General features: G+C 39.4%; 2 protein-coding genes across 7 annotated transcripts in view; one reads left to right on the top strand and one right to left on the bottom strand.

Annotated features, from left to right (window-relative positions):
- The window catches only part of CUL2 (cullin 2), an 84407-nt gene that overhangs the window by 29923 nt on the left and 31641 nt on the right, over nt 1–22843 (top strand). For all 6 annotated transcript variants that reach the window (XM_002750160.7, XM_078329885.1, XM_002750159.6 and 3 more), the window contains 4 exons: nt 4536–4641; nt 12100–12182; nt 18388–18484; nt 18582–18692. In XM_002750160.7, the coding sequence (XP_002750206.1) occupies nt 4536–4641; nt 12100–12182; nt 18388–18484; nt 18582–18692 (397 nt within the window). The remainder of the gene's footprint in view (nt 1–4535; nt 4642–12099; nt 12183–18387; nt 18485–18581; nt 18693–22843) is intronic.
- Nucleotides 8094–8671, bottom strand: LOC103794171 (thymosin beta-4). Its single transcript, XM_009000157.4, has one exon. The coding sequence runs from the start codon at nt 8643–8645 to the stop codon at nt 8511–8513; it is 135 nt and encodes a 44-aa protein (XP_008998405.2). The 5' UTR covers nt 8646–8671; the 3' UTR covers nt 8094–8510.

The raw sequence follows: 22843 nt of genomic DNA, 5'->3' as shown, positions 1-22843 counted from the left end.
TCTGTTCATAATGATATTTAGACCTTCTCCCATGAATCATGAATGTTCCTTTTTTAATTTTTGAGATGGAGTGCAGTGGCAGGATCTTGGCTTACTGCAGCCTCTGCCTCCTGGGTTCAAGTGATTTCTCCTGCCTCAGCCTCCCGAGTAGCTGGGATTATAGGCACACTCCACCACACCAGGCTAATTTTTGTATTTTTTTTAGTAGAGACAGGTTTCATCATGTTGGCTAGGTTGTTCTCGAACTCCTGCCCTTGAGTAATCTGCCCACCTCAGCCTCCCAAAGTGCTGGAATTACAGGCATGAGCCACTGTGCCTGGCTGTGTGAATGTTCTTGATAGCATCCAGAATGGTGAATACTTACCAGAAGATTTTAAGTTGACTCTGCCCAGATCTATTAGAGGAATGTCTATCACAGTTATTGTCATAGAAATAGTAGAATAGAATAGCAATAATATTAAGAATAACACTGTAATTCTTAAATAATAAGACTTGAAATTGGCTGGGCGCGGTGGCTCAAGCCTGTAATCCCAGCACTTTGGGAGGCCGAGGCGGGTGGATCACGAGGTCAAGAGATCGAGACCATCCCGGTCAACATGGTGAAACCCCATCTCTACTAAAAATACAAAAAATTAGCTGGGCATTGTGGTGCGTGCCTGTAATCCCAGCTACTCAGGATGCTGAGGCAGGAGAATTGCCTGAACCCAGGAGGTGGAGGTTGCGGTGAGCTGAGATCGCGCCATTGCACTCCAGCCTGGGTAACAAGAGCAAAACTGTGTCTCAAAAAAAAAAAAAAAAAAAAAAAAGAAAGTCAAAATGACTCCTTGATCCATAGGATGCAGTTTGGAAGTTGTTAGCAGGCATTAGGCTTTTTATTTATCTCCACTGGGTGACCAGGTTCATTGTGTGGAAAACAGCATTAGTCTTTTTATTTATCTCCATCATAGCTCTTGGGTGACCAGGTTCATTGTGTGGTGAACAGTAGTATTTTTAATCTTTTTCCTGAGCAGTAGGTCTCAATAATGGGCTTAAAATATTCAGTAAACCATGCTTTAGACAAATGTGCTATCATCCAGGATTTGTTGTTCCATTTCTAGAGCACAGACAGGGTAGATTTAGCGTGATTTTTAAGGGCCCTAGGATTTTTGGAATGGTAAATGAGCATTGGCTTGAACTTAAAGCTACAGCTGAATAGCCCCTAACTAGAGAGTACACTTGTCCTTTGAAGCTTTGAAGCTAGGCATTGACTTCTCTCTAGCTATGAAAGTCTTTGATGGCACCTTCTTCCAATAAAGCTGTTTTGTCTACATTGAAAATATGTTTAGTGTAGCCACCTTAGTCAGTGGTTTTAGCTAGGTCTTCTGGATAACTTGTTGCAGTTTTCCATTAGCTCTTGGTTGATAGAATAAATGGTAAGACATGTACTGTTGTATTATGCCTGAGTAGAACAATTAGATATTGCCCTGCGGTAGAGTATAAACTATTTTAAGAAATTATTTGAGGCTGTTCTATTTCATGATTAGAGTCTAGAAGATATATATCTTTTTTATTTTTTTAACTTCTCCTCCCAGATCTTTTTTTTTTTTTTTTTTTTTGAGAGAGAGTTTTGCTCTCGCTTTGTCACCAGCAGTGGCTTGATCTCAGTTCACTGCAACCTCCACTTCCTGGGTTCAGGTGATTCTCCTGCCTCAGCCTCCTGAGTAGCTGGGATTACAGCCAGCTGCCACCACACCCGGCTAATTTTTGTATTTATTTAGTAGAGATGGGGTTTCACCATTTTGGCCGGCTGGTCTCGAATTCCTGACCTCAGGTTATCTACCTGCCTAGGCCCCCCAGAGTGCTGGGATTACAGATGTGAACCACCGCGCCCGGCCATTACTTTATTTTAAAACCTTATATTTTAAGCTTACATTTTATCAAGAGTAGAAATCTGCAGTAAGAAAGACATAGTTAATGTAAGTCAGTTTAAATTTTATTCTGTGAGGAATAGAGAACACTGGTTTGTCCTAGCAGATACAAAGCATGTAAAGCTGCACTAAATCAGTACATTGGCTCAAGAATATACATCCAGATCTTTGAAATGGATTTAGTGAATTCAGGCCTGATCTGCAGATCTAGCATCTGTTTCTACGCTAAGCAGTTTACACTTACTACATAGGTAAAGGAAGTTCCTGTAGAATTTTGAATAGGGAAGTGACACGCTGACAGCAAAATTTTTAGATGAATTAGAGATGCCAGAAACTGAAGTAGAGCCCAGTCATAAGAGTGTTCCACATGACCCGGACAAAGGGTCAGCAAGTACATCGGAAGTCAAAGGAAGTAGTGGGAGGAGGTGATGAATACTTTAGGACAGGAAGACTGACTCATTAAAGAAGGCAAAATGGAAGGATGAGGTAAGTGATTCTGATGTTTTAGGCGAGGTTACTGGAATGGTCTTGGTGCTAGTGACCAGTGTGTCCCCAGTGCCTTTCGTTGCACCTGGCACACAGTACACCCTCAGCTGATACATGTTGAATGGGACTGGAAGACCTCCTGGAGTTTCTGTGCCAGCCCTGCCACTTAGAAGCCTATTGACCTTTGGTGAGCCCTTTAACCTCTCTAGGCTGCAGCTTTCTTACGTGTAAAATGAGGATCATACGAGTACCACATGTATCTGTCTTAGAATATTCAGCCACATAAAATGCTTAGGGCTATGTCTGATAGGTGATATCAATAAATGTTTGTGATTACTTTTATTTCCTGGTATTCATGGCTTCTGTGATCTGGCTGCAGGCTGCTTTTCCAAGTTTGTGTTTTACTGTTAGCTTTTGCTATCCTTGCTGTCTGGAATGTTACACATTCCAGTAAGTATTTTTTGAGGACTTGACTTTTGTCTGCCACTGCTGTGGATGCTGTCTACATGATGGGGCCCTTGCTTTGTAGACCTTACATTCTGAGAGGAGATGAATGTGCAAAAAAAAAGAAACCAGTAAAAGCACAGACTTATTTTGTATAGTGGCAAGTACTGTGAAGAAGGTAAAACAGTTAAGCATTAAATTGTTACTTGCTTAGGGCAGGGAAGTGAAGGCTAACTCCTCTGGGGGGTCAGGGCAAGCCTGAAAGGTGTGTCTGCCCTGTGAGACTCGATAAAAGGGGACTACCCTTAGAATATCTGGGATGGGGCACTTAGGTGAAGAGGCCATCCCCTGTCTGCCTTTTACTTTTGTCTCTCAATCTTATTCCTCTTTCCTCAGCTGGATGGCGTGGTTGGAAACTCAGCATGAAATTTTGAGAGTTACAGTGAGGATAGAGAGGAAGGAATAAATGGCATTTTGAAGGGGAAAATAAATAGTATGGTGTTGTAACTTCTGGTCAGAGGATGCTAAAACGTCAGTTGCTACATCAGGGTTGTAAGCCGTGGAGTCTAGAGCCTTGACACGAGTGAATATGGAGGTGGAGTTTGTGTAAGTGGTTGTGGATATAGCACTTTGGAGTCAATTTTCTAGGAATTATTATTATTATTTCTTTTAGAGGAAGAGTCTCACTCTCTTGTCCAGCCTTGTCTCCAACTGCTAGCCTCAAGTGATCCTCCTTTTTCTACCTCCCAAAGCACTGGGATTATAGGCGTGAGCCACCACACCTGGCCAGGAATTATGTGTTTAATTGTTTACCAAAATTCTCCTGTTTTGGGTGTCTTTGCTTTTAATCTGTCTGTAAATGCTGAGTGGACCCTTCATTTTGCTATAGTGAACCTTGAAAAGTGTATGTATTTATATGTAGATTTCATGGGTTGTTGCCTAAGATACTTGTATTGTCAGTAGCTATCTACACTGGTAGAACCTTTCAAATGAATAGTTTTGCATGTTGATCATTAAAGGCATTATTACAAAATCTAGAATCCTAAAAAGTACACAGTTGAACATTACTATGAGTCCTTTCTCCATGATTGGTTTTATTTTAGAATTCTGTATTCATCTCAGTTATTCTTAGAGTTCATCACACATTTATTAGTCTTGGAATATATTAAACGTTTTCATTATAATCCATTTTCCTCTGGTAGACCAAGTGTTCTTATATCTGTCAGTCTTGCCCATACTTACTATCTGTAACAATCTGTTCCATTTTCTTACCTACTGATTGTGATCTTTTTTGTTTAAAAATGAAAAATTGCATTTCTTCCTGGTGATTAGAATGTAAATTAGAAACCTAACTTGACTTTGATCTTTTAACCATTCTCTGTTTAATTTTTGGAAAGTGGACTTTATCTTGACTTTCCTAAGAAGAGCCTGGGAAATAGCAAGCAAGATTGTAGAAATTCTCAAACTTGAATAAGAGCTATTGGGCTAGAAGGGTATTTATAAGACCTTGCAGAGAAAGGTGGGCTGATAATTTTAATTTTTATTATATTTCTAATCTCTGCATCATTTCCTTTGGATTTATTCTAGGCTATTCCATGAACGATATGTAACCTTAAAAATATTCTTCTACAGTTGCAAGTTATTTGCTTTCCTACTGACTTTAACTTAATATCCAATGATATTACATTTATTTTCCAGGTATCTCAACACCCAGTTTATTAAAAAGAATAAATTAACAGAAGCGGACCTTCAGTATGGCTATGGTGGTGTAGATATGAATGAACCACTTATGGAAATAGGAGAGGTAGGACGTTCTTTAAATGGCCAGCAAACATACGTGTGTTTTTGTACATTGAGGTAATTTGATTCAACAGCATTTTTTATGGACACTGATTTGGCTAGCTTAAAATAATCAAGATTTAAAATATCTAAATAAATTGCTACAGTGATGTCCTAAGAATCCTCAGATAAGAGGAATGAAAAAGATATGACAGTTACTCTCTTATTTTTTTTTAAAATTTTTTATTGCATTTTAGGTTTTGGGGTACATGTGCAGAACACGCAAGACAGTTGCATAGGTACACACATGGCAGTGTGTTTTGCTTCCTTTCTCCCCTTCACCCACATTTGGCATTTCTCCCCAGGCTATCCCTCCCCAGTTCCCCCCCCCGGCTGGCCCTCCCCTTTTCCCCCCAGTAGACCCCAGTGTTTAGTACTCCCCTCCCTGTGTCCATGTGTTCTCATTTTTCATCACCCGCCTATGAGTGAGAATATGCGGTATTTCATTTTCTGTTCTTGTGTCAGTTTGCTGAGAATGATGTTCTCCAGATTCATCCATGTCCCTACAAACCACATGAACTCATCATTTCTGATTGCTGCATAATATTCCATGGTGCATATGTGCCACATTTTCCCAGTCCAGTCTGTCATCAATGGCCATTTGGGTTGGTTCCAGGTCTTTGCTATTGTAAACAGTGCTGCAGTGAACATTCGTGTGCATGTGTCCTTATAGTAGAACGATTTATAGTCCTTTGGATATATACCCAGTAATGGGATTGCTGGGTCAAATGGAATTAAATTTATAATGGGTGAATGATAGGGTTAATGGTTCTGCATTGTAAAAAAACTCAAAAATTATAAAGTGTTGACAGCCCTGTAGTTAAAAAGTACAGAGGACAAGAGCTTAAGACAGGCTAGAAGAGAGAAAACAAATTTATGGATATAACAAATTTATTGTAACTTTAAAAGTAATTAAATTCAGAGTAAACAATGAAATGGGCAGTTCAGTCAGTTCAATAAAGTTCTTGAGGTACAGTGCAAATTGAAATACGGATAATTATACTGATTGGAAAAGAAATATTATTGTACAAGTTTGTTTATTCATTTATCTTTATTGACTAGCCGGGTATTGGGGATACAATGGTGAACAGACGGAAAATCTCTGCACACAAAAGCTTGTAAATTCATGTAAGGGAAGCCAATGCCAAATAGGACATTAATGTTAAATTGTGATTTGTATTAATGAAGGAAATAAATAGCTAAGAGGCAGCATTAGTAGACATTTAAGTTAGTGTAATCCTTTCCGAAAGAAATTGATGAGTCTTTCTTTTAATACAACTTAAAATATTTAATACCATTTGACCAAGTAATCCCAAGTCCTAAGTCTAGTGATCCATACTTGGAAAATAATAAATATGAGAAAAGAGTTTAATGTTTAAAAGTATTCTTTGCTATATTCAGAGATATAGACCAATGAAACAGAGCAGAGGCATCTGAGGCAACACAACATATCTACAACCATACAATCTTGGATAAACCTGACAAAAACAAGCAATGAGGAAAGGATTCCCTGTTTAATAAATGGTGTTGGGAAAACTGGCTAGCTATGTGCAGAAAGCAGAAACTGGACTCCTTCCTGACACCTTACACTAAAATTAACTCCAGATGGATTAAAGACTTAAACATAAGACCTAACACCCTAAAAACCCTAGAAGAAAATCTAGGCAAAACCATTCAGGACATAGGAGTAGGCAAGGACTTCATGACCAAACCATCAAAAGCATTGGCAACAAAAGCCAAAATAGACAAATGGGACCTAATCAAACTCCACAGCTTCTGCACAGCAAAAGAAATAGTCATTAGAATGAATCGGCAACCAACAGAATGGGAAAAAAGGTTTGCAGTTTACCCATCTGACAAAGGGCTGATATCCAGAATTTACAAAGAACTCAAACAGATTACAAGAAAAAAACAAACAAGCCCTTTCAAAAGTGGGCAAAAGATATGAACAGACACTTTGCAAAAGAAGACATGCATGAGGCCAACAAACGTATGAAAAAATGCTCATCATCACTGGTCATTAGAGAAATGCAAATCAAAACCACATTGAGATACCATTTCACGCCAATTAGAATGGCTATCATTAAAAAATCTGGAGACAACAGATGCTGGAGAGGATGTGGAGAAATAGGAACACTTTTACACTGTTGGTGGGAGTGTAAATTAGTTCAACCATTGTGGAAGACAGTGTGGCGATTCCTCAAGGACCTAGAAATAGCAATTCCATTTGACCCAGCAATTCCATTACTGGGTATATATCCAAAGGACTATAAATCGTTCTACTATAAGGACACATGCACACGAATGTTCATTGCAGCGCTGTTTACAATAGCAAAGACCTGTAATCAACCCAAATGCCCATCGATGATAGACTGGACGGGGAAAATGTGGCACATATACACCATGGAATATTATGCAGCAATAAAAAACGATGAGTTCGTGTCGTTTGTAGGGACATGGATGAATCTGGAGAACATCATTCTCAGCAAACTGACACAAGAACATAAAATGAAATACCGCATGTTCTCACTCATAGGTGGGTGTTGAACAATGAGAACACATGGACACAGGGAGGGGAGCACTACACACTGGGGTCTGTTGGGGGGAATAGGGGAGGGACAGCAGGGGGTGGGGAGTTGGGGAGAGATAGCATGGGAAGAAATGCCAGACATAGGTGAAGGGGAGGAAGGCAGCAAATCACACTGCCACGTGTGTACCTATGCAACTATCTTGCATGTTCTTCACATGTACCCCAAAACCTAAAATGCAATTTAAAAAAAAAGTATTCTTTGCAGTCATTGTTAATAGGGTGCCTAACATCCAACATTCAACAATAAAAAGCATGGAAGAAGTATTTATCATATGTGATATGATTTTGTTATAAAGATAGGCAAATGGATAAATTAATAGCAGAAAACTGTTCATACAAATTTTAACAAAGGGGAAAGGGTTAATGATAAAATTTAGACACAAAATTATAGGTATATGTTGAATACAAATGAAAATGTAGGGAAAATATGATGTAGAGAAAAAGATCAATGAGAAATACCAAAATGTTAATGGTAGTTGCTTTCAGTTAGTAGGATTATAAGTGAATGATTTACTTAAAATTTTCCCTTATCACCAGCACTGTCAAGCACACTTCTCTTCCCCGAGGAAATCACTGTAAACAATTTGGTTTGTATCTTTTCTGAACTTTACCTGTGTATTTATAAATATGTACTTACACACAGACACACACACACACACACACACACACACACACACCAGTTTTGATTTTATTTTTCAAACTGCAATATAATGGCATGCATAAAGTTCTATATTTCTTGCCTTTTTGTGTCTTTGCTATTTGTTAATGTCTTTTTATGTAGGTTTGTTTTTTGTGAAAGCTTAATATTCTTTATAGATACAGCATAATTTTTTTTAAGTTTTTAAACTTTTTATTTGCATATTTAAAAAATTGTGCATTCCAATAATTAAAATCATTTGAACAAAAAAAATGGCACTCTGATTAAACTGCATTACAGCCTGCAGGATACCTTGGGCCAGCTTGGTTTTAGTCTAGATTTCACATTCGTCCCATCCCACTTCCTCCACCCTACTTCTTCCTTCACCAACATGCAAGTTCTTTCCTTCCCTGCCAGCCAGATAGACAGATGGGAGGGGCAGGCGCGGCCTTCGTTGTCAGTAGTTCTTTGATGTGAAAGGGGCAGCACAGTCATTTAAACTTGATCCAACCTCTTTGCATCTTACAAAGTTAAAACAGCTAAAAGAAGTAAAATAAGAAGGCAATGCTTGTGGAATGTACAGTGCATATTGGCGGCGCACGACTCATTACGATTCGCCTGCTTGCTTCTCCTGTTCAGTCGTTTCTTTGGAAGGCAGTGGGTTTTTCTCTTGCGTTTCTGTCTTCTTCAGTTTCGACTTATCGAATTTCTCGATCTCAGCCATATCGGGTTTGTCAGACATGGTTGCGGAGAAAAGCGGAGCGAGGCGCATGAATGAGCGAAGTCTGGTCTGCGCAGTGGCCACCACCGAGTTGTCCGATACAGCATAATTTTTTAAACTATTGTCTTAATTTTTAATTTTTTGGTATTACAAAACTGCAGTGAACACCACTATTTATTTATTCATTCCATAGGATTTTTTTTTTTTTAAAGACAGAGTCTTTTTCTGTCGCCCAGGCTGGAGTGCAGTGGTATGATCTTGGCTCACTGTAACCTCTGCCTCCTGGGTTCAAGCAGCTCTCTGCCTCAGCCTCCTGAGTAGCTGGGATTACAGGCGCCTGCCACCATGCCTGGCTAATTTTTGTATTTTGAGTAGAGACAGGGTTTCACCATATTGGTCGGGCTGGTCTTGAACTCCTGACCTCGTGATCCGCCCACTTCGGACTCCCAAAGTGCTGGGATTACAGGCATGAGCCACCGCACCTGGCCAATTCATTAAGTATTTTTGAACCCCTTTGTGTAGAGTATGTTGAATACAACAGTGAACAAAGTAGAGAAAAATTTTTTTTTTCCCCCCCGACCTCTCAACCCAGCTTTTCCCGACTTTGGGAAGGCGAGAAAAAGCTTGACACTCACGGAGTTCTATTTATATGTGTATCTCTTGGTTCATGAGCAAAACGTTTCATAGACTGGGTGTTGGGGTGAAGAGCCTCTGTCAAAGCACATCCCGAAGTTTGACAGCTCTATCCCATTGCCTTTCAGAAGGGCAGTTTGCCCTTCCACCACGTGTGTAAAATACCTGGTTCTCATGTATTGCCTCCCCAACCCCTATTCATGCTATTTAAGAAGAAAGAAAGGCAAGACTTGAACAGTGTTCCTTGTGGGGAGACAGATGCTTAATCTCCAATGGATCAGAATAAAATTACCCTAGGAAAACAGTAGAGTGGCTAGCAGCAGCCTATCTGAATCAGTTAAGGTAGAAACAGAGACAGTCAAACAGAAAACATCAGTTTTCAGTACTGGAATAATTTATTCTCTATTCGGAGAAAATATATTTGAAGTTTAAAGGCCTTAATGTGAAAGGCAAAGCTTGAAAACTTGGAAGGCAGAGTAGGAGCACACATAAGCCTGTTAGAGGGATTTCTTAAAAAACAAAAAATAGCCATGATAAAGGAAAAGATTGGTAAATTTGAGTATATTAAACTCTAATATATTTTTACCAAAATACTATAAAAGACACTGAGCAGTTGATTTACTGGGACAGACTATGAAACTTTCAAGGGATTAATTTCCACAATATATATTTTAAAAACTATCTTTTTCATGCCTATCATCTTAGCACTTTGGGATTCCCAGGCGGGTGGATCATCTGAGATCAGGAGTTTGAGACCAGCCTGGCTAATGTGGTGAAATCCTGTTTGTACTAAAAATATAAAAAATTACCTGGGACTAGTGGTGTGTGCCTGTAATCCCAGCTACTCCAGAGGCTGAGGCAGGAGAATCGCTTCCAACCTGGGAGAGGGAGGTAGCAGTGAGCCAAGATTGCACCATTGCATACTGGCTTGGGCAAGGGGAGCAGAACTCTGTCTCAAAAAAAGAAAAAAAATCCAGCTTTTATTAAGAAGAAGGACAAGCTTTAACAGATTAATGGGCAAAATTAGGAATAGGCATTTCTCAGAGAAGAAACCAAAATGGACAGTCAACATTAAAGAATCCCCAGCTTCATTCAGTAAAATGAGAGTTAAAATCACAAGGAGACACTATTTTATGCCTAGCAGATTGGCAAAGTTTGACTAAAGCCTGGCACTACCACTTGTTGTCAAGGATGGGGACTAATGGAAAATCTTGTCCTTGGCTATGCAGGTATAAATTATAAAATTATTTGACTTGATTTAGTAAAGCTGGATGAGCACTTGATTGTTCAGTCCAGAATCTCAGCTTGTAGGTATATTGTCAGAGAATCTCTTGCCTATGTGGGCCAGATGATACATACAGGAATCACAGCATTGTTTCCAGTAGCAGGAAAGAGGAATCACAAACACATCAGCAGTCATCAGCAGCAGAGTGGAAAAATAAGTCATGTTGTATTTATACAATAGGACGCTGTATAGCAGTGCCAGCGATTGAACTGTGGCTGTATATTTCCATTTGGAGGGGTATCACAAAATTCTAGATTGTAGTAACCTGTGGGGAAAGGAGGAGGGTAGCTGGGACAATGATAATGGTGAAGATGTATTTCTTTTTTCTTTTTGAGACAGAGTCTCCCTCTGTCACCCAGACTGGAGTGCAGTGGCACGATCTCGGCTCACTGCAACCTCTGCCTCCTGGCCTCTGCCTCCTGAGTAGCTGGGATTACAGGCGCATGCCACCCTGCTGGCTAATTTTTGTATTTTTGTTAGAGATGGGGTTTCACCATGTTGGCCAGGCTGGTCTGGAACTGCTGACCTTGTGATCCACCCACCTCAGCCTCCCAAAGTGCTGGGATTACAGGCATGAGCCACCGCGCCCAGAGAAGTTGTATTTCTTAAACAGGGTGGTAAATACAGGGGTGTTTAACCAACTTGCTCTTTTATGTTAGTATGAAATTTTTCATAATTAAAACAGTATACAGCTAAATCACATGAATAACATAAATCCTTTGTTTCTGTTATGGTCGTGGTATCTCTAGCCCGTTTGTAGTGTTGAGCATTTAACAATCAATAAATTAAGGGTTTTGTTGTTTTTGAGACAGAGTCTCACTTTGTTGCTTGGCTGGAGTGCAGTGGCTCAATCTTGGGTCACTGCAGCCTCCACCTTCTGGGTTCAAGCAATTTTCTTGCCTCAGCCTCATGAGCAGCTGGGATTACAGGAGTGTGCCACCACACCTGGCTAAATTTTTTTTTTTTTTTGAGACAGAGTCTTGCTCTGTTGCCCAGGCTGGCATGCAATGGTACGATCTCGGCTTATCGCATGCAACCTCCATCTCCCGGGTTCAAGAAACTCTACTGTCTCAGCCTCCTGAGTAGCTGGGACTACAGGGGCGTGCCACCACACCCAGCTGATTTGAACTTTTGGTAGAGACCTGGTTTCACCATGTTGGCCAGGCTGGTCTGGAACCCCTGACCTTGTGATCCGCCTGCCTCAGCCTCCTAAAGTGTTGGGATTACAGGCATGAGCCACTACCCCTGGCCTAAATTAATGTTTTATAATAATCAATTATTTGTATAAGATTTTCAACTAATAATGAAACCTTACTAATGTTGATAAGGCTAGTAGAATGGTCATTGATATTTCTAGTAGAATGGTCATTGATATTTCAAATAAGAAATGTATTTTCTTTGAATTTTTAAATTTTTGTTTAGGTTTTATTTGAATTTTGAACTATTAGTATAAATACTTCTTTTGATGAGTGTTTTTACTTGAAAAAAAATCTTGAACAACTGTTAAAAATATATACTAAATAATTCAGCTTTAATGATTTTTGTTTTTCCTGGCAGCTAGCATTGGATATGTGGAGGAAATTGATGGTTGAACCACTTCAGGCCATCCTTATCCGAATGCTGCTTCGAGAAATCAAAAAGTAAGTGCTGACATTTATCTTGCTGAGTCAATTTTATTTTGTTGTTTGATAGGTTTTAAAGTAGTGTACGGTTGCATAGCTGGTGACTGGCCTTTGGGCAGGTTTTACTGTAATGAGACTCATTTTACTTCTAAATGCCAGCATTTTGAAGCTGTTTTATTTTCTTCTTCTTTTTTTTTGTTGGAGGAGCTCTGGTCTTTTCTTATACTCTAATATGCTTAGTCAATAAATAAGTACCTTAGAGAAGTGACTCATTGCTTTTCAGAGCTGAAACTCTTAGACTTTCTAGTCAGTGCCCTGCGTTGCTTGTACATATAATTTGTTTAAATCCCAGTGTGGACTACCTATTCAAGAAAACAGATTCTTCTAGTTAGTTGGTTACCTCTTAGCCTTAGTGTTATAATCAATAATGTGGCTAATTTTGTGAGATAAATTTGTGGGAAAACAGGTTCCCCCTCTACTGGTGGCTCACAGTGGTTGCTGCTTTTACTCTAGTGCTGTGTGAATGCAGTTTAGTACAAAGAATGCTTTTCTGCAGAGTCCAGAATAGAACGTCCTTGGATCAGCTCTGGCTCAAAGACTCTCAGAAACACTGTCAGTCACACATATATACATCTAATAAATTCCAGGTTACTGGAACTGATGTTATAGGGATCATCTAGACCAATGAATTGTAGTGTAATAATGGCCACTCCACCTACATCTGTGTTCTTCAAAAAGACCCAAATATGGACTTTTTAAATATGAGGAATAATTTGTGAAAGCCATGGTGCTTAGTATGAGACTACTGGTAGGAAGTAAGGGATTAAACATACACACCCACCCCCACGCCTCACATAAGAGCATAAGAGGATATTTTTACATTTTTAATGCCAAATAGAAGGTAGGTGGTAGCAACTTAGTAACTTGATTTTTAAAAATTGTCACTGAGGGTTTTAATGATTCCATTGTTTTCAGAGAGAGGGAGCTGGAGGGAAAAGGCAATAGTGAAGCAGTTGGGTGTAACCCATTGTTTTTCTTCCTCTTTTCTTTACAAAGCTATGAACTAAAAGAACACTCCCAACAAAACTTTTAAGTTCTAATATCATTTCTTCTGCTAAAATATACTCTTTTTTTTACTTGGAATTCAAGTGTTTTACTTTAAAAGTATAACGACAATATTGTTACATTTTCTAAATTATTTCATGAAATATCTTCTTAAATATAGTTTTGTCTCAATCTAGTAAATTTTTCTTAAGTGTGATTGTTAGTTTGCTAAAAATGAATGTGATGAAAAATGAAAGAAAGTGTGTAAGAAAAATAATATAACTATAAGATATTAATTCTGGAAAAGATAGATTATCTGGTCTGCTTGTCTTATTTTGTTGTTATAATCAGCTTCCATTAAAGCATTGTTTCACATGCTTTACTAAGATCTCACTCTTCATGACTGCTCTCTTAGGTAGAGTTTTGCATGTTACAGTTAAGGAAACTAAGGCATATTAATAATAATAGAAATTAAACATGGGAACTACATACTAAAAAGATGCATGCTAAAATTTTGCATGCATCTTCCCATTTAATCCTCACAACACTAGAAGGCTGATAACCGTTACTGTCACCATTTTACATCCATGACATCCTTGACATGCAAAAGTCAATGGCAATGGTCTGACTCAGATCATTTCACTCCAGCCTCCATCTAATAATAATTCTAGGGATTCACATCTGGATTAATCTAATTCTGAATTCATTATGCCTGTCTTTTTTTTTTGAGATGGAGTCTTGCTCTATCTCACAGGCTGGAGTGCAGTGGCACCATCTCAGCTCACTGCAGCTTCTGCCTTTCAGGTTCAAGCGATTCTCCTGCCTCAGCCTCTTGAGTAGCTGAGTGCCACCATGCCTTGCTAGTTTTTGTATGTTTGGTGAGACCGGGTTCCACCATGTTGGACAGGTTGGTCTCAAACTTCTGCCTCAAGTGATCTGCCTTCTTCGGCTTCCAAAAGCTTTGGGATTATGGGCGTGAGCCACTATGCCTGGCCTTTATGCCCTTTTTTTTTGAGATGGAGTCTTGCTCTGTTGCCCAGGATGGAGTACAGTGGCGCAATCTTGGCTCACCACAATGTCTGCCTCCCGGGTTCAATCAATTTTCCTGCCTCAGCCTCCCGAGTAGCTAGGATTACAGGCATGCAACACCACACCTGGCTTATTTTTGTGTTTTTAGTAGAGATGGGGTTTCACCATGTTGGTCAGGTGATCTGCCCACCTCAGCCTCCCAAAGTATTGGGATTACAGGAGTGAACCATTGTGCCTGGACGTATTTTATTATTTCTAATAATTCGTGCTTGCTTTTGGATTTTCTGTGTAAGCTATCGTAAGTTGAAAGTTTTGATTCCTCTTCGTGTGTGTGTGTGTGTGTGTGTGTGTGTGTGTGTGTATGTATGCATGTTTGTTTGTTATCTTTAGCTTTACTGCATTGACTAGGACCTCCAAGAGAGGCGATGGATAATGAGGATCTTTGTCTCATTTCTGACTTTAAAGATTACATACCTAACATTTCCTCATTTAAGATAATGCTTCCTCTAGTCTTTTAAGACTCATGATCAGAATAACGAGATTAGCAGGAATTGGTGCTGAATTTGATAAAAATGATGTTTTGTCTTCTATTGAGTGAAGTATATGGTAGTTGCTTTTTTTTTCTATTACTCTGTTAATGTGATGAGTTACTTCTATGGATTTTTTTTTTTTTGAGACAGTCTTGCTCTCTTGCCCAGGATGGTATGCAGTGGTGTGATCTTGGCTTACTGCAACCTCTGCTTCCTCCTGGGTTCAAGCGATTCTCCTGCCTCAGACTCCTGAGTAGCTGGGATTACAGGCATCTGCCACCACGCCCAACTAATTTTTGTATTTTTTTTTTTTTTTAATAGAGACGTGGTTTCACCATGTTAAGTCAGGCTGGTCTTGGAACTCCCGGCCTCAGGTGATCCACCGATCTTGGCCTCCCAAAGTGCTGGGATTACAAGCATGAGCCACCATGTCTGGCCTAATTTTTATATTTTTTAATAGAGACATGGTTTTGAGATATTATCCAGGCTGGTCTTGAACTCCTCAGGTGGTCCGCCCTCCTCGGCCTCCCAAAGTGTTGGGATTACCGGTGTGAGCCACTGTGCCTGGCCTGTTTATGGATTTTCTAATATTAAACTCTTCTTGTATAACTAGGATAAAGGCTAGGTTGATCCTTGTTCATAACAGTTTTTATGGCTTTTGATTTGCTGATGCTTTATTTGGAATTTTGCATCTGTCCCCATGAGTGGAATGGGCCTGTGATTATTCTGTCTTGTAATGTCTTTGTGTTTGGTATACAGCTTATCCTTGTAGAATGAATTCATGGGTATTCCCCTGTTTTTCTTTTGAAAAGACAAGTTTGTATACAGTTGGGATTATCAGCTTCGTAAATGTTTAGTAAAACTGAAAGACCATTGGTACCCGGCGTTTCTTTGTAAGATGATTTGTTTGTATAAGAAGATTTTTAACAATGGCTCAGTTATTTCATCTCTTAAGACTAGTCAAACTTGTATTTCTTCTTAAGTCAGTTGTGATTTTTTTTTTTTTTTTTTGCCAAAATCATTGGGAAGTAGTTGTGTAACAGTATTCTCTTAAAAAAAAAAAAAACAAAACTTTATCTGAAGTAATTTTAGATTCATAGAAGAGTCAGAAAGCGGTTTTGTGTAACCTGCACCTAGGTTCCCCTAATGTTGCAATAGATAGTATATTTATGAAAATGGCTATAACGTTATTATTTTATATATATGTTTTATTGCACTTTAGGTTCTGGGGTGCGTGTGCATGGGTATAACATTATTAACCAAACTACAGTTTATATGCATTTACCTTTGCACTGATGTTCTCATTCAGTCCAGATCACAAAATCACATTTAGCTGTCATGTCTGTATTCTGTGGAGTCTTTCCTTTTGATATATGAGCATAAAAATTTTAAAGAGTAGTGAGCAAGTATTTATAGAATGTCCCTCCAGTTTTGTTTCCCTGATGTTTTCTTATAATTAGACTGAGGCTATGGGTTTTTGGGAAAATACCGGAAGGTAATGTGCCCTTCTTACCAGATTAAATCAAGGAATAGATGGTGTCAACATGACTTCTCATTGGTGATAACTTTGATCATAATCATTTGGTTACTATGTTGTTTTTATGTTCACCTGGAATAATGTCTTCATTCATAATATTGCTTATTCGCATTTTCCTTTTTTGGTCACTTTTATTAGAGGTGTCTGTATTTTGTTGGGTTTTATTCCCCCTAAAGAACTGACTTTGGTTTTATTTTTATATTTGTTTGAGACAGAGTTTCTCTTTTGTCACCCAGGCTGGAGTGCAGTGGCGTGATCTTAGCTCACTGCAGTTTCCACCTCCTGGGTTCAAGCAATTCTCTGCCTGAGCCTCCTGAGTAGCTGGGATTAACGGGCGCCTGCCACCATGCCCAACTAACTTTTGTATTTTTAGTAGATATGGGGGTCTCACCATGTTGACCAGGCTGGTCTCAAATTCCTGACCTCAAGTGGTCTGCCCACCTCAGCCTCCCAAAGTGCTGGGATTACAGGCATGAGCCACCGTGCCCAGCCGGTAACCCAGTTTTCAAGATAATGAGTTGGTTTGCTGTCATCCTCAGGTGACCAGTTAGCTTTTTAAACTTTACTAGGAAGAACTCAGACGTAAACTAGTGAGGCATACCTCACTTTATTAAGCTCCTCTCCTAGTGGTGTGTATTAGGTTCTTTCCAGTTTTTCCACTAACGCCTCTCTTGCGTCTGTTGTGCACATATGCAGATGTTTGCATGGGGTCATACCGTGTGCACTTAGAGTTTCATCATTATGTCCTCCAAAGTATCTGTTCTTCCACCACAAGCAGAACAAGATAACAGGTCAGACCATTATTTCACCAAATTGAATGTGGGCTTAAGAAGGAACTAAGCCCACCATATGAAGTCACACGTGTGACCCAAGCCAAGGAAATGAGCTCACATGTGTGACCTTATATGAATGAATTAGTGATATCAAGAAGCTCTATGACTGACAGAATTACTGCAGCCATATTCATTCATGTACGAAAAACGTTTCCTGAAATATCCAAATAATTAAAGGAAGAATCAAAGAGGATTAGAGGGCTTCAGAGGCAAGGAGGGACTCTAGTATGTAAAGATAATTGCCTGGATGCTTTCCCTCAGTGCTTTTCTTAAATTATGGAAAAGTCTTATATCCTATATAAAGAGCAAGAAGCTCTTACTAGGGAATATATTTTCTATTGCTCTCTCTGTGATATTATTAATGCAAAGAAGAAATTATTTTAAAGTAGAAAGATTGCGTGTAGTGAGGTAAACCCTAATGATTTGATTGAGGCGTTGGTACTAGAGTCAAAAAAGTCCCCATTTAGAGATAGATGATTTTACTGTGGCCTTAAACAAACTATTTTTTCTATTTCATTTTTCTTTTTTAAAACATTTTTGAGACAGGGTCTTGCTCTGTTACCCAGGCTGAAGTGCAGTGGTACAATCATGGCTCACTGCAGCCTTGACCCCTCCTGGGCTCAAGCGATCCTCCTACCTCAGCCTCCAAAGTAGCTGGGACCACAGGCATGTGCCACCATGCACAGAAATTTTTTTTTTTTTTTGTATGGTCTCACTATGTTGCCCAGGCTGCTCTCAAACTCAGGCAGGATTCAAGGGATTCTCCCACCTTGGCCTCCCAAAGTGTTGGGATTATAGGCACAGGCCACAATGCCTGGTTCTATTTCATATTCCTGTAATTAGAAAAGCTGATATTGACCTACATATCTTAATATGATTAAGACTTAGAGTTTGTAGTGAGTGAAATTCAGGTATTCTTAATCACCAGTATCAAGGTTTTGAATTGATGGGCTCGTATCTACTTTGTTAAAATTAAAGAAGTGTCATCTTAGTATTGACATAGTGTCTTGAACTTCACAATCAGTTTTCCTTTTATTTCTTGAAATGACATCTAATGTAAACATTAACTATCATAAATATCACTCAGCTGTGATATGAAAAAAATCGTTAAGATTCATGCATGTACCTTTTTGTAGTTCTTTACACTTTGATTAGACCAATGGAATAAGGAGCCATGTTTTAGCATACTTTGGTATATTTCCACAGATACTTGTATTCTCAAGAATATTTTGTGTTATACCTTGTTTTAGTGATCGTGGCGGAGAAGACCCAAACCAGAAAGTAATCCATGGGGTTATTAACTCCTTTGTTCATGTTGAACAGTATAAGAAAAAATTCCCCTTAAAGGTAAACAGCCTCCTTTACAAACATAAATAATCAGACTGTTAATTTCTTAACCTGCTTGTTCTGATTTCTTCTAATACGATATAATTGATTTATTTAGTTTTATCAGGAAATCTTTGAGTCTCCCTTTCTGACTGAAACAGGAGAGTATTATAAACAAGAAGCTTCAAATTTATTACAAGAATCAAACTGCTCACAGTATATGGAAAAGGTAAGAAATAAAACATATTAAATAAATTTCTCTATTTGGTATCTGGCCTGGTTTTATTTCACATAATTCTTAGTATTTTTATTGTTGCTGTTCTTCTGGCAGAAGAAGATTGTTTATTTGATCAATAACTCTGAGTTATGGTTATTAAACCATATCTACTGACAAGTCATTGCTCTTGTTATAACATTTTCCTCAGAAAACAGTACCCCTCCTGTTTTATCATAGGTGATGCTTTTTGATGCTTGGTTTACTTGTCCTTGAAATTAACATATATGCATATTCTTGGCAGAATAATAAACTGGATTTCATGCTTAGTGCTTCAGAGAATAGGATAAGGGCAGAAGCTCTGTGTTTAGGTTTTTGTCTTCCTTTAAAATTAAAGGAAAAATATGAGAGAAAATATAATAACTCTAGACATTTGGGATAAGTCAGTAAGTCATTCTTTTGGTCTGTTAAGTTCTTGGAAGGCTGAGAAACAACCCCACATGAGAGATTTTTTTTTTTATTTTTGAGACGTGGTTTTGCTCTGGTTTCCAGGCTAGAGTGCAGTGGCTTGATAATGGCTCCCAGGCTCAAGTGGTCCTCCTGTCTCAGCCTCCCACGTAGCTACACTACAGGCACACACCACCACACCCACTACCTTTTAAAATTTCTTAGGCCAGACAGGGTGGTTCACACCTGTAATCCCAGCACTTTGGGAGGCCGAGACAGGAGAATCATGAGGTCAGGAGTTCAAGACCAGCCTGGCTAACATGGTGAAACCCCATCTCTACTAAAAATACAAAAAATTAACTAGGCATGCTGGCATGAGCCTGTAATCTCAGCTACTCGGGAGGCTGAGGGAGGAAAATCACTTGAATCCAGGAGGCGGAGGTTGCAGTGAATGGAACCTCCACTCCAGCCTGGAAGACAGAGTGAAACTCCATCTAAAAAAAATTTTTAATTTTGTTATATAGATGGAGTCTTGCTATGTTGCCCAGGCTGGTCTCAGAACTCAACTCAAGCAGTCCTTTTGCCTCAGCCTCCCAAAGTACTGGGATTATAGATGTAAGCTATTGCACCCAGCCAAGAAATTTTAATTGATCACTAAACCTGTACATATTAGTTATTATATGTTAAATCCCATGTATATTTTCTCACTAATAGAAGAAAAAATGGTCATACAAATTAAATTACCATATATAAGATATATTAGAACTCCTAGCCAGGTTTTTTCATCTGCATTGTTGGATTTCAGGCTTTTTATTTTTGGATGATTTGTGTTAGTTTATGTAGCCAAGAAAGGTCAAGTAGTGTAAGTGGATGAGCTGTCATCCTACATCCGAAGGTCACAAGTCACAAAGCATCAGTGCTTACAGATACATTCTTCTGTGGTCCACAAAGCCCTGATCTAGAGGTCTTAGTTGTTTGAATCTCTTCCTGCTTTTGTTACTACTTAGCACTGGCCCCTAAGCAAATTATCCAGAACTTTTCCCCCATCAATTAAATTCAGGTTACACTAGATGAGTGGTTCTTAGCTCTTAGTCCTTTTTGCACCTTAGACTCCTATTGAAGCCTCTAGATCCAGCCCTAAGAATCACACACAGATTATCTGTGATATATATACCTTGCTCTATCTAGCTCTCAAAAGGATGCCACTAGCAAATGGTAGCAGTAGCCCAGGTGTCTGTCAGAAGTTGAAAGGATAAGCAAAGTGTGGTACACACGTGCATTGAAATATTCATCCTGTGTGGGGAAAAACTCTTTCAAACCATGTTTTTCCTCTATTCACACCACAGCAGCAATTATCAGCACAGAAGGCTTCTGTAAGCAAAGGCGTGACTCTTTTCTTCCACACACCAAACAGCAGACACCAGCCAGGTGTCCTCAAGTTCAACTCTAACACCATCTACTTGAGATAGTGGCTGATCCCACAGATTGAGGGCTGAGTCTCCAAGACTGCCCCGCACATCCCTAGACACCAGTCACAAGTCTGGGCCTCCAGACTACTGACTGACTGACTTTCAAGTTGAGACTCTTTGGGTTCCATTAATTTGCTAGAGCAGCTCACAGAACTTAGGGAAACACTCACTTAATGTTTACTAGTTTATTAAAAAGGATTTTTTTTTTTTTTTTTGAGACAGAGTCTCGCTCTGTCACCAGGCTGGAGTGCAGTGGCGTGACCTCAGCTCACTACAATCTCTGCCTCCCGGGTTCAAGCGATTCTCTTGCCTCAGCCTCCCAAGTAGCTGGGACTACAGGTGCGCGCCATCACACCCACCTAATTTTTGTATTTTTAGTAGAGACAGGGTTTCACCATGTTGACCAGGATGGTCTCAATCTCTTGACCTTGTGATCCACCCACCTCGGCCTCCCAAAGTGCTGAGATTACAGGTGTGAGCCACTGTGCCCAGCCTTAAGAAGGATATTTTAAAGGATACAAATAACCACATGGGGAGATACATAGGGAAAGGTCTGAAATCATCCCGAGTGCAGGAGCTTCTGTCCCTGTGGAACCCAGTCTTCTTGGATTTTTGTGGAAACTTCATGACGTCAGTAGTCTTAACCCCAGAGTATACAGTTGGGCTTTCTCTGGGGAGTGTCTTATGACCCACAGTCAGAAAGGTAGGGCAAGATTAGAGTCCTGCCTTGAGGCAAGTGGAAGGAGGGTAGGAGATGTTTCCTGAGACCCAACACAGTCAACATTATAACTAAAGACTGGAACTAGGGCTAAGGGAGTTATGAACCAGGAACCACAGATGAAAACTAATGTGCATATGTATCACAACACCACACAACCTTAAAAAATGAAGTTCTGATACATGATACAACATGGACAAACCCTGAAACTATTAATGCTGAGTGAAATAAGCCAGACACAAAAGAGCAAATATTCTATGGTTCCATTTATAGGACATATCTCGAACAGGCAAATTCAAAAGGACAGAAGGTAGATTAGAGGTTATCAGGGGAGGAGGATGTGGGGATTTATTCCTTAATGGCTATAAAATTTCTGATTTTGAAATTTTATAATGAAAAAGATTTGGTAATGAAAAAGATTTGGAAGTAGACAATGGAGGTGGTTACAAAACATTGTGTTATTTAATGCCACTGAATTGCCCACGTAAAAATGGTTAATGTAAAGTTTATGATCTATATTTTTACTACAGTTTAAAAACATTGATAATATAATATTTGAAAACCATTGAATTGCACACTTTAAATGGGTGAATTTTATAATATGTAAATTACATCTCAAAGTGTTAAAAGGGAGGGTGAGGCATTGGAATAAATTAGGTTTGGAAAAGAGTGTTTATTAGAAAAGCTTATTTCAGGCTGGGCACAGTGGCTCGTGCCTGTAATTGCAGCACTTTGGGAGGCTGAGGTGGGCAGTGTAAGAGTTCGAGACAAGCCTGGGCATCGTAGCAAAAACCCCATCTCTACAAAAAATTTTAAAATTAGCCAGTCATGGTGGTGTGGTCCACTGGTCCTAGCTGCTTGGGAGGCTGAAGTGGGAAGATCACTTGAGCTAAGGAGGCAGAGGTTGCAGTGAGCTGAGATTGCAACACTGCCCTCCAGCCTGGGTGGCGAAGAGATCCTGCCTCACAAAGAGAAAGAAAAAGAAAAGCTCTTATCAGGAAATAATGTTGGACCATATTAGCTTCAAGGGCAAAATCCTGAGCTTTGCTCTCCATTTAGTTAATTGGGGGATGTGTCAGGACAGCCTTTCTGCCTCCCTTGCTGTGATTCTCTAGGTTTGGCTGTTCTTTCCCCCAGGGTTTTTAGAGCTGTTTGAAGCCCTGCATTGGGGCAGTCCAACCTTGTCTACCTTTCTCTTGATATGCACCTCTCTCCCTGAAGTTATCATTGTTTTTCCCCCTTCTTTCATCCTCCTTCACCTCTCTCAGACCCACTGTAATTGCTGTTGCATTAAGTTAATTTAGCAAGCAGATTAAGTCACTATCGTATGCTCTGAATGACTAATAGATGTAATCCTTTTTATTTGTTATAAAAATAGCCCTTAAAGGATTTATGGTTAACCAAAGTGCCTTTCTTAGCTGATGTAATATGTGGTGAATACTTCTGTTCTCTAGTCCAGGGGTCTAGTCCCAACCCCCAGGCAGAGGATCAGTACTGATCTGCGGCCTGTTAGGAACCGGGCTGCACAGCAG

Source organism: Callithrix jacchus, chromosome 7, assembly GCF_049354715.1.
Source record: "Callithrix jacchus isolate 240 chromosome 7, calJac240_pri, whole genome shotgun sequence".
Lineage (NCBI taxonomy): Eukaryota > Metazoa > Chordata > Mammalia > Primates > Cebidae > Callithrix > Callithrix jacchus.
Note: the sequence above shows the minus strand (reverse complement) of the source record. Positions and strands in the feature narration are given on the sequence as shown.

Bases quoted from the DNA above. Each gene is read 5' to 3' on its own strand.
- LOC103794171 (XM_009000157.4), bottom strand. From the start codon at position 8,645: ATGTCTGACAAACCCGATATGGCTGAGATCGAGAAATTCGATAAGTCG.